The 12,669-nt window shown below is 41.3% G+C and overlaps 1 protein-coding gene across 1 annotated transcript; it reads right to left on the reverse strand.

Moving 5' to 3' along the window:
* Nucleotides 1-7,837: 7,837 nt before the first annotated feature.
* Nucleotides 7,838-11,962, reverse strand: LOC121640152 (L-amino-acid oxidase-like). The gene is made up of 7 exons (XM_041985837.1): nt 11,920-11,962; nt 11,376-11,599; nt 10,753-10,862; nt 10,468-10,669; nt 9,965-10,033; nt 9,742-9,878; nt 7,838-8,951 (listed from the first exon to the last, which is right to left on the reverse strand). The coding sequence occupies exons 1-7, from the start codon at nt 11,948-11,950 to the stop codon at nt 8,156-8,158; spliced, it is 1,569 nt and encodes a 522-aa protein (XP_041841771.1). The 5' UTR covers nt 11,951-11,962; the 3' UTR covers nt 7,838-8,155.
* Nucleotides 11,963-12,669: the final 707 nt, after the last annotated feature.

Genomic DNA, 12,669 nt, shown 5'->3' on the forward strand with positions numbered 1-12,669 from the left:
TGCCTTCAAAAGTTTTATTTAAATTAAAATAAATAAATAAATGAATGTATTCATCTTTTGAGTGCATTCACTTTTAAAGCATTTTAACCTGAAAACGTCATTTTCAACTGTTTGAAAAACGTGTCATGTCATCAATGTCTGACTACTCTATTAACTGGTCTAAGACTATTATTATGCCCATTAACTGTGACCTACAAAACATACCCAATACTGCAATACAGTCTGGAAACATTAGATATCTAGGCATAAACATTTCCCCCAGGTTATCAGAACTAACAAAGCTAAATTATGTCCAGCTACTTAAAGCAATAGAGGATGATCTCTCACGGTGGAGGCACTTACCCATATCACTCATGGGGAGAATTGCCACAGTTAAAATGATGGTTCTATCTAAAGCAAACTACCTGTTTTCAAAGATACTCACTAAACCATCCTCCAGCTGATTTAAGTTACTGGACTCACATGTTTCTAAATTTTTATGAAAAAATAAGCCATCGCGTATCAGTCTAAAAACTTTACAACAGACTAAAGGTAGAGGTGGATTGGAGCTACCCAACTTTAATCATGCTTTCTTAGCTAACAAGATGCAGTGTATCTCCAAATGGCTTAAACCTAGCAGTCTGGATGAATCATGGTTAGATGTACAGCAAGCATTGTGTGAGGATCTGTTTATCTCTGACCTGCCATTCATCAGCTCAACCATCAAAACACATAAGTGTTTTAAAAGCATCAATATCAGTTCCTCCTTAGTGGCTTGGTGGGATTTTCTAAAAATAACCAAATTCTCACTTTTTCCATGTAAGTTTACACCCCTCTGGAACAACCCTGACATCCTGCAAAAGAAAAAGCTTATCAATTTTACTCAATGGAAAAATAAAGGAATAAAACAGTTAGAACTTCAAAATGGGAGGGTGACTTATCCAGTAACTTTAATAAAGATAAATGGTCACAAATATGTTTAAACACCTTTAAAATGACTAAGAATTCAAATATGCAACTAATACAATTCAAAATTCTGCATAGAACTCATTATACAGGACAAAGGATGTTCAGAATGGGTCTGTCACAATCAAACATCTGCACACACTGCAATGAAAACACACCTGACAACTATCTCCATGCCTTGTGGTCCTGCACACCTGTCCGCAGGTTCTGGCTTCAGGTATGTGTGGACATGTCAACATGGTTTAAATGTAATATTCCTACAATCCCCGCACTATGTCTACTAGGTGACTTGGGTGACATTAATATGGCAATTAACTCTGCACACATGATACGCACAGCATTATGCATCGCAAAGAAAACTGTCCTTGTGAACTGGAAAACCAAAAATAATCTGTGTATTCAGCAGTTTAGGAATCTCTTAGTTGACCACATCAGTAGTGAGACCATTTCTGCCTCCTCAAAGAACCATTTAGATGAATCTCATTCCCTCTAGTCCCCTGTGCTTAGTTCCATCACTTAGTGTAGGTGGAGGCAGGGCCGGTTCTAGGAATGCATACATGAGGGGGCAGGCATAAATTTGAAGGGGGCATTATGAGTACATACTTCAGCATTTTCTTGTTGTTGTTTTTTAAGTGTTTCTTTAACGGAACTGTGCTGTTAGTGGAGTCCAACTTCAAAGAAATGGATTGCACTTTGTCAGGCCTCTACTCTAAGACCTGTCCAGCTTGGGTGTCCCACCTGAAACCAAAGCTCCTGCTGGTATAGCTCTTAGAGTCACTGAGGCACGCAAACCCCCTGACCACAATAAGGTGGCAATCCCTCAGGGGGGGAACAGAAAATATCAATAACAAAATGAAGTAAGAAAAAAGAAAAGAATGATCCATTATCAAAGCTTTAACAACCAACAAAATAACAATTGCCCTATTGGACAGCCATTAGATGTCTAAGCATTTTGAATAAATTTGAAACTAATAACAATAAACTCAACTATCTGTGTGTTTGTTTCTGTCTGTATATAGACCATAATGATTAAAGAATCATAACTATCAAGCACAACAATAACAGAGCAAAAAATTAAACCCCCTACCAAAATAAGGCAGTGAACCTTCAGGGGGAAATAATGATAATAATAAATGAAAATGAGTAAAAACTAAATGATCCTTCATCAAAATTTTAAGAACCAACAAGGCATACATGAAGCTCTGAGCTGAACTGCTGAAAGCAGCGGGAATGTAGAGTGAAACTTTCTGTTATTTTTTTCTTCAAACTAGCATGCTGAACTAAAGGCTGGGCGGAGCTTGAGGGGTCTCATATGCGCAGCTCGTTTTCCCTCAGTCTGTATTGTACCGAGGAGGCAGTCACATCTATGGCCCGTGCGCGATTGATCACTGCTCCTACTAACAGGCGTAGACACGTTTAAATAGAACAGAAACAAACCCCAGTTGACAGAATAGATGCAATAAATACGTCTGTTATTATAAGTATTTATTCAGTATCGCTACAACACATTTAACAGAGCTTTACTCTATAAGTTTTACCGCTGGAGCTCAGCAGCCGCTCTCTCTACGAGGGGGAGAAATATGACACCGCAAGATCAGGCTGTATGTCAACTCATTTGCATACTAAACACTGATTGGTTGTTTTCTGTGGTGGTGGGAAGGACTTGTTGAAGACAGTACAATGGATCCTGTGAAGCTCCGACACACAGAGTTCAGTACAGAGGGGAGAGAGCGTTTGGAGAGATTTGCCCATTTCGGCGCATTTGATTGAGGGGGCAGAATGTTTGTTTGAGGGGGCACTGCCCCCTCTTGCCCCTGCGTAAAGCCGGCCTTGGGTGGAGGACTGTAACATAGTTGCTTTGGGGGTTTAGGAAAGGGCCGGGAGTGACTGGTGGTTGCGGGTTCGTTGTGGTTGCCCATGGTGCGGGACCGGGCTGCTCTGCAATGGGGGTGGCTCTGGGTCTGGCCTCGTCGTGGGCTGTGAGGGGCCAGAGGTTGGAGTCGCCTCGTGGCGGGGGGTAAGGCCACTGGTGGCGCTTGGGTTGGTGGGTGTCGGTCCTGGGCCGGGCGGCCAGGCTATTCCGGGGCGGGCTGGGTGGGGGTTCTGGGCTCTGGTGCCCGGGGATGGTCCTCCTCCCTCCGGGGTGGTGGGGTCCATATGTGCCGGGGGTCTGGGCCTGCCCGGATGTGCTGCCGTGGTGTCTGGTTGACTCCCTGGGATCCAGGGTATGGCCCGGGGGCAGAGGGGGTGTAAGGGTTTGAAGGAGGGCTGAGTGGAATTCGGGGGATTATAGGGGGAGGTGCTGGGGTGTGAGACAGGGATGCTTGTATGTTGTGTGTGGGTGTCTGTACTTTGGATGATGTTTGTGTGGATGTGAGGGTATGTTTGTGTGCGTGTGTATGCATGTGTTAGGATGAGCGGGGGTGTGTCCGGGGAGTGAGAGTGGGAGGGTTGGATGCTGTGTGAGTGTTTATATTGTGTGGGTGAGGCTGAGAGGGCATATATGAGTTAGAGTGAGCGGGAGTGTGCAAGGAAACAGGTATGTGCATGTGTTTCTGTGTGTGGTTGGGGCGGGTTAAGTGCACTTGTGGGGGGGGGGGGCTGGCTGGGCCTGGGGGTGGTGGGCCGTGGGTCTGTCCCCATCCTCTCATTCCCCGTTAGGGGTGTGGGTGGGTGGGTACTTTCTAGGGTTGGTGACGGCTCACTGGCTGGGGTCCCTGAATGGCCCGGTCGTGGGGGGCGGCCTCTCCTGGCCTGTCTTGCCCTAAGGGGCCTCCTGGGGAGCGGGGCTGCCTAATGCCACTAGAGGCTCATCACCCAGAGGGAAGTTTGCGTCCCTCTGGACGTACATCCCCGGACCCCTCTTACTTCCCGCTCTCTCTGTCTCACACACACACACACACACACGTAGGGAGTTGGGAGGCATGGAGCCATGCGGGGTGGGACGGAGGAGACCATTCAGTGGTCTCCTTGGATGCACCCCGTGGCAACTCGCCTCTCAGTTTTAATTGCACCAAGACACCAAAACACAAGAAACACAACACACAAACAACACCTGGGGGGCATGGCATGCGGTGCATGTTGGACGGGGCTACTTAGGTGGCCAGGCTCCCGGCTCATTGCCCCTCAATTTTAATTGCACACACTACATAAACAGTCAGGAGCAGGGAGGGAGAGGGTGTTGGGGACCTCTCACACCCCTGCTCCCCCTGTGTGTGGCTGGGGGGGGGGGGGGGGGGGGGGGGGGGTTGGGGCTCGCTGTCCTCTGGTCCGCCTGGGGTGTCCCCCACGGGGCATGGTGGGTGGGTCGTGTGTGGCGTGACTGTGTGGTGGTGAGTGATTGTGGGTGAGGCGCAGGGGAGGGTATGAGTGTGGGGTTAGATAGAGTGAAGACTGGAGTAGGTGGGGACTGGGGGGAGGGGGTCGATGGCACCCTGGTTCCCAGGGTGTGCGGCTGGAACATCGGGGTGTGTGGCTGTCTGGGGGGGCCTGGTCCTCCTAGGCATGTTGCGGGCCCTCTGCCTTTGGGGGGTGGGGCGGCCGCCTCTGGGCTCCTGGGGCCCTGGGCCCTTCGCTTGGGCTGCCTTGGGTGGCCGGTCCCTGGCGGGGCCGGCGGCTGCTGATCTTGGCCCACTGGGAACTGTGCCTCGGGACCGTAGGGGGCTCTTGCTGGGGCTCTCCTCTGCCGCCCTTTGGGTGGGGCTGGAGTCGTCTTCGTGGTGGGGTGGCTTGGGTTGGTCGCCACTCTTCATTACTGATCGCTCCTTGTTTCTCGTGCTCTACATGCTGACACAGTCACTGAGTTGTCCAGTGGGTTTTAATACTAAGCGATTATTTTTTTAAAAAATATTTTTCCTGTGAGCTAGTATCTGGTCGCTGTTATGTCTTTTTGATTTGGTTATTATTTAAAAACTCTTAATGACAAATTTTTTTCTGTGTGTGTGTTTCTGCTTTTGTAAAAGTTGTGAGAAATTTTCTGGTGTGTTCATGTACAGGTGTAACAGTTTGTTGTCTGGTGATGGTGTGGATTGAAGGATCGTTTCCTTCTGTCTGTGATCTTTTTGTCTCCTTTCTTCTTTCCCTTTTGCTCTTTTTGCTATTTTCCATCTTTTTCTGTCCCCTCCGGTCAGGTCCAGCAAGACTACATAGATTCCGTGATTCAAAGTAAATAAATAAATAAATAAATCACATTATCAAGAGGAGCCTTACCCATAGGCCTCCCCTTGGCAGAGCAAATTTGTTCAGCACGATACAGCAGCCAGATTATCACTTTGCTTGCTATGATGCTAGACAGGACAAGTTAAAAAAATAAATAAAAAATAGAAAAACGTGTCATGTAAAAAGCTAGCAGTTACTCATCAGGAGTTTAGCTGGAAATTCAGCAGCTGTACAGACTTTCAGGAGATAAAACTGTTTCTGTTGATTATGCAGCGCCTCCTGGTGGCAGATGGATGCAAGTGCAACTGTAAAGCAAAAATAAGGCACTCAGGGTGTTTCTACTGCCTGGGAAGGTATACTACACAGCATGGTTTTATAAATGTTAAAATGTCTTTTTGATGTTTTTTTCTTTATCTTAAGCATGAAAATAATTAATAAAATTCTTACATTACCAACATTTTTCCAAATAAACAGTGTTTTTAAAGTTACCACATGGAGGCATTTAGGGAAAGCAGCAATCAATAAGTGTGTTAATGAACTGATTTTAGTCTTTGAAAGTAAAATGAATGAAACCAGCATAAACATGAAAGACATATGAAGTGAATAATATTGATTATTATGTTTAAATCTAATCATCTTTTAAGAAACTTTGGGCTTTCCTGTAAGTATGGATGGTGTCTAGACACAGACTAAACATTGAGAATAATTACAATACGACACATCTCCTGAACAACCACCAATGTGCTCCGAAAATTCTGCAAATAACTACTTAGGAATATCTTGAGGAACCCTATGAAGGACCTAGTGGTCCTTCATTACAACTGAGGGTTAAATATTGGTGGATACAACTAATCTTATCTTTATATGTAAATTTTTACTGGTGAAAAACACATATGGGCAACTAAAGATGAAGTTTATACATATTTTAGTGATGTACTAGAACATGATTGTACTTTTTGTTAATGTCCATTTCACGCTCGTTAAAGGGGTAATGGACCCAAGAATGTTTTTTGAGCTGTAAACAACACAGTTTTACTTAATTGTGATGAAAATGACATATACTCTTGATAAAATTTGTATTTTTTAAATTTATTTTTTTTAAAAACTGTATTTTGTGTGTAAAAAATTGCCCATAATGTCCACCAACGCATGTGAAATGATGTGAACTTATCTGACTTAGATTTGCTAGTTTCAGACTTCTATTCTTTCACAGAGTTTCTGATGAAATGTTCCTGCAATGGGACGGATTTGTGCTTTTGAGGGGTGTAAAAGTAACACCGAACTTTATTCTTTACCTGCTGAGCCTCATCTGGCGACAGACAGCAGCTGAAATCGTAGCAGCAATTTACAGCAGTACTTTCTGCAGCTGCCACAACCTGCCACGAGTCTCCACAGCTTTCCAGAGCTGCTGGAGCTGCTGACAGGCAGCTAACAGTGCTAACGACTCAGACTGATACGTTCAGGACCACCTGGTTTATGTGCAGCTGAGGAGATTCAAAAGGGGAAAGTCTTCCACCTCAAAGATGCTCTGTAGCCTAGCTGCTTTGTGAAACTTGTTTTCCATCTTGCCAGTGAGCCGAGCTGCTGTCAGTCATTTCTGCCTGTGTATCCCAACCTGCCCACTCCCCTCTCCCTGATCACCCCACACCTCCCACCCCAAAGCTTACAGTTTCAGGCATTTTTCAAAGTCGGCAGTGGGTGGAGTTACGCAAAATGTAGTGTGTGTAGTTACACGTTATATAATATGAACATTTAGTGTCTGTTTCTACATCTGGCGATTTAAACCCCAAACAGTCTTTTTTACTCATACAGTAAATGTTCTCTCATGTATCTCTGGAATCATGTTGCTATGACAACCCATGTCCCATGTCTGGTAGCTTCTTCAGGTGGAGGAGACAGGTAGAAATACAGTTTTTTCATGGTGAATCTGCCAGTGAGGAGGTTCACTTCACGGAATCAGTTACCATGGTAACAGATTCCAATTTAGACTTACCTTGCTTTCTGGAAAGGAAAAGCCCAGAATTTCCCCCAACTCAGGATTAATATACTCATAATTTCTACATATTCTGCTTTCTAGACCAGGTCCCAGGTGTCTGGCCACCATTCATACACAATAACTGTAAATGGCATTTAAAGTCACTGCTATGTCCATATGTACCACTAGATGTCACTAATTCTTGCACAGTTACTTTAATATTGTAAATATATGTCCATGCATGCTTATTAAAGTGTTTACTTTGTTTTTTCCTTTCAAAAGAAAAATCCCTTGAAAACGCATCCTGTAGAAGTGTCAATATACTGAACTACAGTATAACAACAAAGTCTACTGCTTCATTTTGTGTTTTCACCAGTGTTCATTTTAAAGAGTGAAAAATAAAGAATGAAGATCAGTAACTAGCTGTAAATATAAAGTAAAATTTAAGATGAGAAATTTAAGTTAAATGTTTTGAAAAGTTATTAAAAGTTGGTACCCCAGGTTTTTTTTTCTTTGAGGAAAAATGATCAATTTATCTTTGTTAACTGGATTTCTGACTTATTATCTATTCAGAAAATAACCTTTAGCAGGATAGTAAAATTAAGTATTAAGTGGTCAACAACAAGAAATTACAAAGAAGGCACAAAACAATAAAATCAATGCAAAGAAGGAATTTAATAATTTTTCTCACAAAGGAAAAAAGATAAATGAAATCAGTGTTTTAAAACAAAAAAGAGAATATTAATGATCTTATTTGAGGGTATAAAATAATCAGTTTTCTCCCAAGCGAACACAAAAACAGATTAGAACTGTTATCCAGTTTCAATTATTCGCAGAGGAAGCTAAAATTAGAAGTTAAAAGACTTGTAGACAAACAGGTTTTAAGCTATTTGTCAATTTAAATCAATCAATCTCAACTAAAAGAGAACAAACAAGCAAACAATGCACCAACACTAAGAGATTTAGATAAGAAAAGAACAAGTGAACGTGTCGTGGTAGGATCTGATGCCACGAATATGAAGGAAAATGAATCAGCAGCAACAATAAAAGAGGATAATAGATTCCAGACTTGTGGCTTTAGAGCTCATCCCTGGCTTCACAATTGCCTGACTGCTGGTATCCCAGGTTGTTAATATTCTTGGCCGCCCTGATCGCAGACTTCATAGCGGTCTCAATCCAAGCGTGAGGAAAGGCTGTGTGCTCCCCAGCAAAGTGTACCCTTCCTTCATTCCTGAAGAGCTCCGCAGCATACTGCTGGTGCTGATATGGTGAGAAGAGAGCGAAGGCACCCATGCTGTATGGGTCCAGACTCCACTTCTTCACCTTTACCCCGGTGAGGAGATTCCTGACCTGGTCGCCGTGGATCAGGGCCAAATCCTTCAGAACCACCTGTTTCAGGTCTTCATCACTCAAGGCTAAGAAGAGGTCAGAGTCTTCAGCCCAGGTGTACGAAGCTAGGAGGACGCCGATGTTGTGTTTGTCTGGGAAACTGTGGCTGGGGTAGTAGATGAAACGAGATGGACGGTCTGTGATGCTCTTTCCTCCTCTGATGCCGTCTTTTTCCCAGAACTTTTCACTGAAGGTAAGAATGATTTTAGTGGAGCTTCCATAGTGGACTGACCTCAGAGCCTCCATCTTTTTAGTGGAGAGAGGTGGATCATAGTCAATCAACAGAGCTGCTTTAGCAGACGCCGTTACCAGGACATAGTCAGCTTCAAGCTTCTGATATTTCTGGTCTTTCTGATACCCCAACATTATGGATTCATCTGAATAGTTAATATGCAGAACCTTTGCTTTTAAATGGATTTGATTAATGAGGAGTTTATGAAAAGCATCGGTGATAAGATAAGTCCCACCTGTCACCTCATCGTACCTGGAGAAGAGAAAATTCCAGTAAGTATGTGGACAGTTTAAACTGGTGAGCTATTATCACAGAAGATAATAATAATAATAATAATAATAATAATAAGAAGAAGAAGAAGAAGAAGAAGAAGAAGAAGAAATTATTATTATTATTATTATTACTATTATTATCAGTGTTGTTACCATTACATGCTATGGTTTGTTTTATCTTTTTCAGTTCTTGTTTCTATTTTGTTAATGTTGTTTCTAGTTGTCATTATTATCAACATTATTTAGTCATGAAATTAAGTTTTTGTTGTTGTAATTCATAATTACCCAATAGGAATATATTATCATTATTTATATTGGTAGTAGTCTTATTATAGTCTTATATAGTATATATAGTAATACTTTGAATGTGTATTAATGTATTTAGCCGCCTACTGGGTGAGTTGTACTGCATCGTAAGACAGAATCAGTACATTCTGGTACTTTCTGTCTCCTAACACGGTGCTGTCATGATTCTCTTTTATAGTTTAAAATAAAAAAATGGGGAATATGAAAAAAACTTAAATAAGTGAATATGAACATAATTATATAAAGTAAAAAAAAAAGCAGCAGTTTTTCCTCCTCAGCCTTCATTCAGATTCAGACAATGACCATCTGCTGCTGCTTGCAAATAAAAACTTTTTCTTTTTGCTTGGATCTGGATTTTCTGCTGGATTAAACTAAGCTTAGCTAAACCTTTCTCCCTTGCAAACACTGGTGTGTGTATTAGTGTATATTGTTGTTCTCAATACAGACCAAGTGTAATGTCTTACGAAGTTTGGTCGTTGATGTCATTCTCCAGGTAAATCATCTCAGTCAGAGCCAGAGGCATGAGGCTGTCTTCATTCAGCATGTCGCCCATCAACCTGATCGCCTCTTGACTCAAATTAGATTCTTCTTCCAGATATTCCTGCTCAGTAAAACACAATAATATTTTCCATGGTAGGGCAAACAAGCAGAGGAGAAGTCAGTAAAAAAAAGTACATTGAGTCTTACCTTGACAGAGAAGCGGTCAAACTTTTGTAACATAGCTTCACACCCATGTTTCCTCACTTCTTCTCTCACCTACAGAAAACAGGATTTATTTATAATCAGATTTGCGTTTTCCAAGGGGAGCTTTATGGGTAGAAAGCTCCTCTTGATAATGTGATTTATTTATTTAATCTTGTTTATTTATTTTCACTTATGGAATTTATTTAATCTTGGATTCTTGATCATGTGACTGTGCAAATGTGACCACGCCTCTACAAAGATTAGAGGTAGACTAGGCCCATAGACCCGGGCGAACAGAATAAATCCCAGAGAGCGAACCCAAGCCACCCCATCACAAAGACTAACCCAGAGCCATCCAGAAGGTATCAGGCTATTATTGGATGACAGACTGCTTCATAAACTGTTGCTCTGACGACGATAGTAGAACAAGTAAGAGGTACAGTTGTTATGGACATATTTATGTTAATTTTCTACAAACAACTGGTCCAGCTTTCCATTTACTGTACCGGTTCTAAAGCTTCGTATAGCAGTTCACTGGCTGGTCTTCCTTTTTCATTTGGTGGCAAGTTGTAGTTCAGGATGTTTGGGTTCTTTTTCACTTCAGAGGTTCGGTGTGTCTTCCCATTCACTCGGACAAAGGTGTTGTTGTCATCCATGATGAAGGGATTCAGCTGGATCCCCAGATGGTCGATAAACGTGTGGAGGATACTGTTGAGATGTTCAGATTGTAAGTGCAGAGTAGAAGCTCCATAAAATTAGAATAAATGAAGTAAGTTTTTTTCTCTACTTACTGATGAGTACTTGGGATCCTCATGGCACCCAGTTCGACGTACCACCCATCTTTATCCCTGTAGGTCTCCACCCGGCCTCCAACTCGTCCACTTGCCTCCAGTATGGTCACCTTGTTGAAATATTTCAAAATACAGCCCATAATTACCCTTTAATGCATCATACTTCATTTTTATTGCTGCCAAGTGGAAGCACTGAGTTTGGGACAATGATGAGAGAAGGATCAATCTGCTGAAATTGGACCTTTTTTTGTCTTGTTACTAAATAATTCCAAGAGCTGTTCTTCTGACTGACCTGAGACGAAATTAATCTTCACTTGTTGAAGCGGATGGATTTAAAAACAAATCTAATGTGTTGCTATGATCTACGATTAGTGATGTTATTATTTATATAAATTGTCTCCCTCATATCAAATTTATTTGTGATTTGATGGTGTTATACTGCTGTTAAAAATGACTATTTTCACCCTATCTTTTCTTTAAAGGGTGAAGGTATTTAACAAAAACCTGGTTGGTTATCTAGAAATGCCATGTTCAAGAAGTGATGTGTTCAAATGCAGCTATGACAAAAATTAATAATGATAATAATAATAAGTAGAAAACACAGATCACTGAGTTGCATGTACCGTATGTCCTGCATCTTTAAGAAGTTTAGCTGCTGTCAGTCCAGCTATCCCAGCTCCAACAATGGCAACATGCAGACGGCAAGAATTTATAGGTGTGAGGCCTTTCTGCGCTATCTGCAGTAGTTCTCCATAGTCGGTGTCATTCAAACAATCAGCCAGCTGTTCCTTCAGGGTTATTTCAGCAGAGAGGATGTGGTGCAGACTGAGCAGCAGCAGAAAAGTAACTGGAGACAGAAACAGAGGAAAGAAAAACACATTTTAATATTTTAACCTTTATTAAAGCTTCAACTAAATTCAAGACACTCGTCTGTACTGTTTTAGTCTGCAGACAACATGGAAACAAAGTGAGTGATGGCTGAAATGAGCATCATTTAACATCATAGCCGACAGGATAAGATTAAAAAATTTAAGTTTGGTTTAAAAAGGAAAAGACAAGATCTATCTTATCTTATCTTATCTTATCTTATCTTTTTTTAATTGCTACATCCTGACACCAAAAAAAAAAAAAAAAAAAAAACAAAACAGAAAATGACAAAATACTTACATGAACTCCGTTTCACTGCAGGGAGATCCATCTGGTTGAGTTTCTCCTACTGAACAAAGATAAAATAAAAGAAAAATGTTTGTGTTTATAACTGAGTTATTTCCATCTTCATGACTTCATTACAGAAGTGGAAACCAGTTAATCTGTTTGAGATCCAGTGATTATTTTCATATGTTGTTTTTATTACCAGTTAAAAAAAAAAAAACATTCGTATGTGCCTATTTGTTTTAATGTTTTTTCTTTTTCCTTCTATTACTGCCCAGAATTAATTTGCATTCTAGCTATCAATGATGTTTTAACCTGTACTATTATATGTGAATATAATAGTATCTCTGGCTGTAATTTGTACTCAGATTTATTTAATTAATTCTATGGTAACAACATGCTTTACATTTACTTATTATACAACATTTATATTAAGTTATCCAGCAGTTAAATTTTTTAATGACGGCATCTGTGGTCAGATATATTGCATGAAATGTGAGTTAAGGAGCAGTTCTTACCTTCAGAGGATCTTTGAAAGCAGGAAACCAGAATCAGACTGACTTCTCATGAATTTACAGGCTTTTATACAAGGAGGCCAGAGGAGGCGAGACTCACCGTTACACAGGTTACTTAATAAGTATTACTGGAAAGGGTGTGTTGTGTGGGAACAACTAGTTTACACCACCAGTTTCATTAGAATTTAACCAATGTTCTGTTGGCTGTTTAATTCAGTTGTGACATTCATGGAGACGGTTAGTGAGATAA

This window comes from Melanotaenia boesemani, chromosome 5 (genome assembly GCF_017639745.1).
Source record: "Melanotaenia boesemani isolate fMelBoe1 chromosome 5, fMelBoe1.pri, whole genome shotgun sequence".
In the NCBI taxonomy this organism is placed as follows: domain Eukaryota; kingdom Metazoa; phylum Chordata; class Actinopteri; order Atheriniformes; family Melanotaeniidae; genus Melanotaenia; species Melanotaenia boesemani.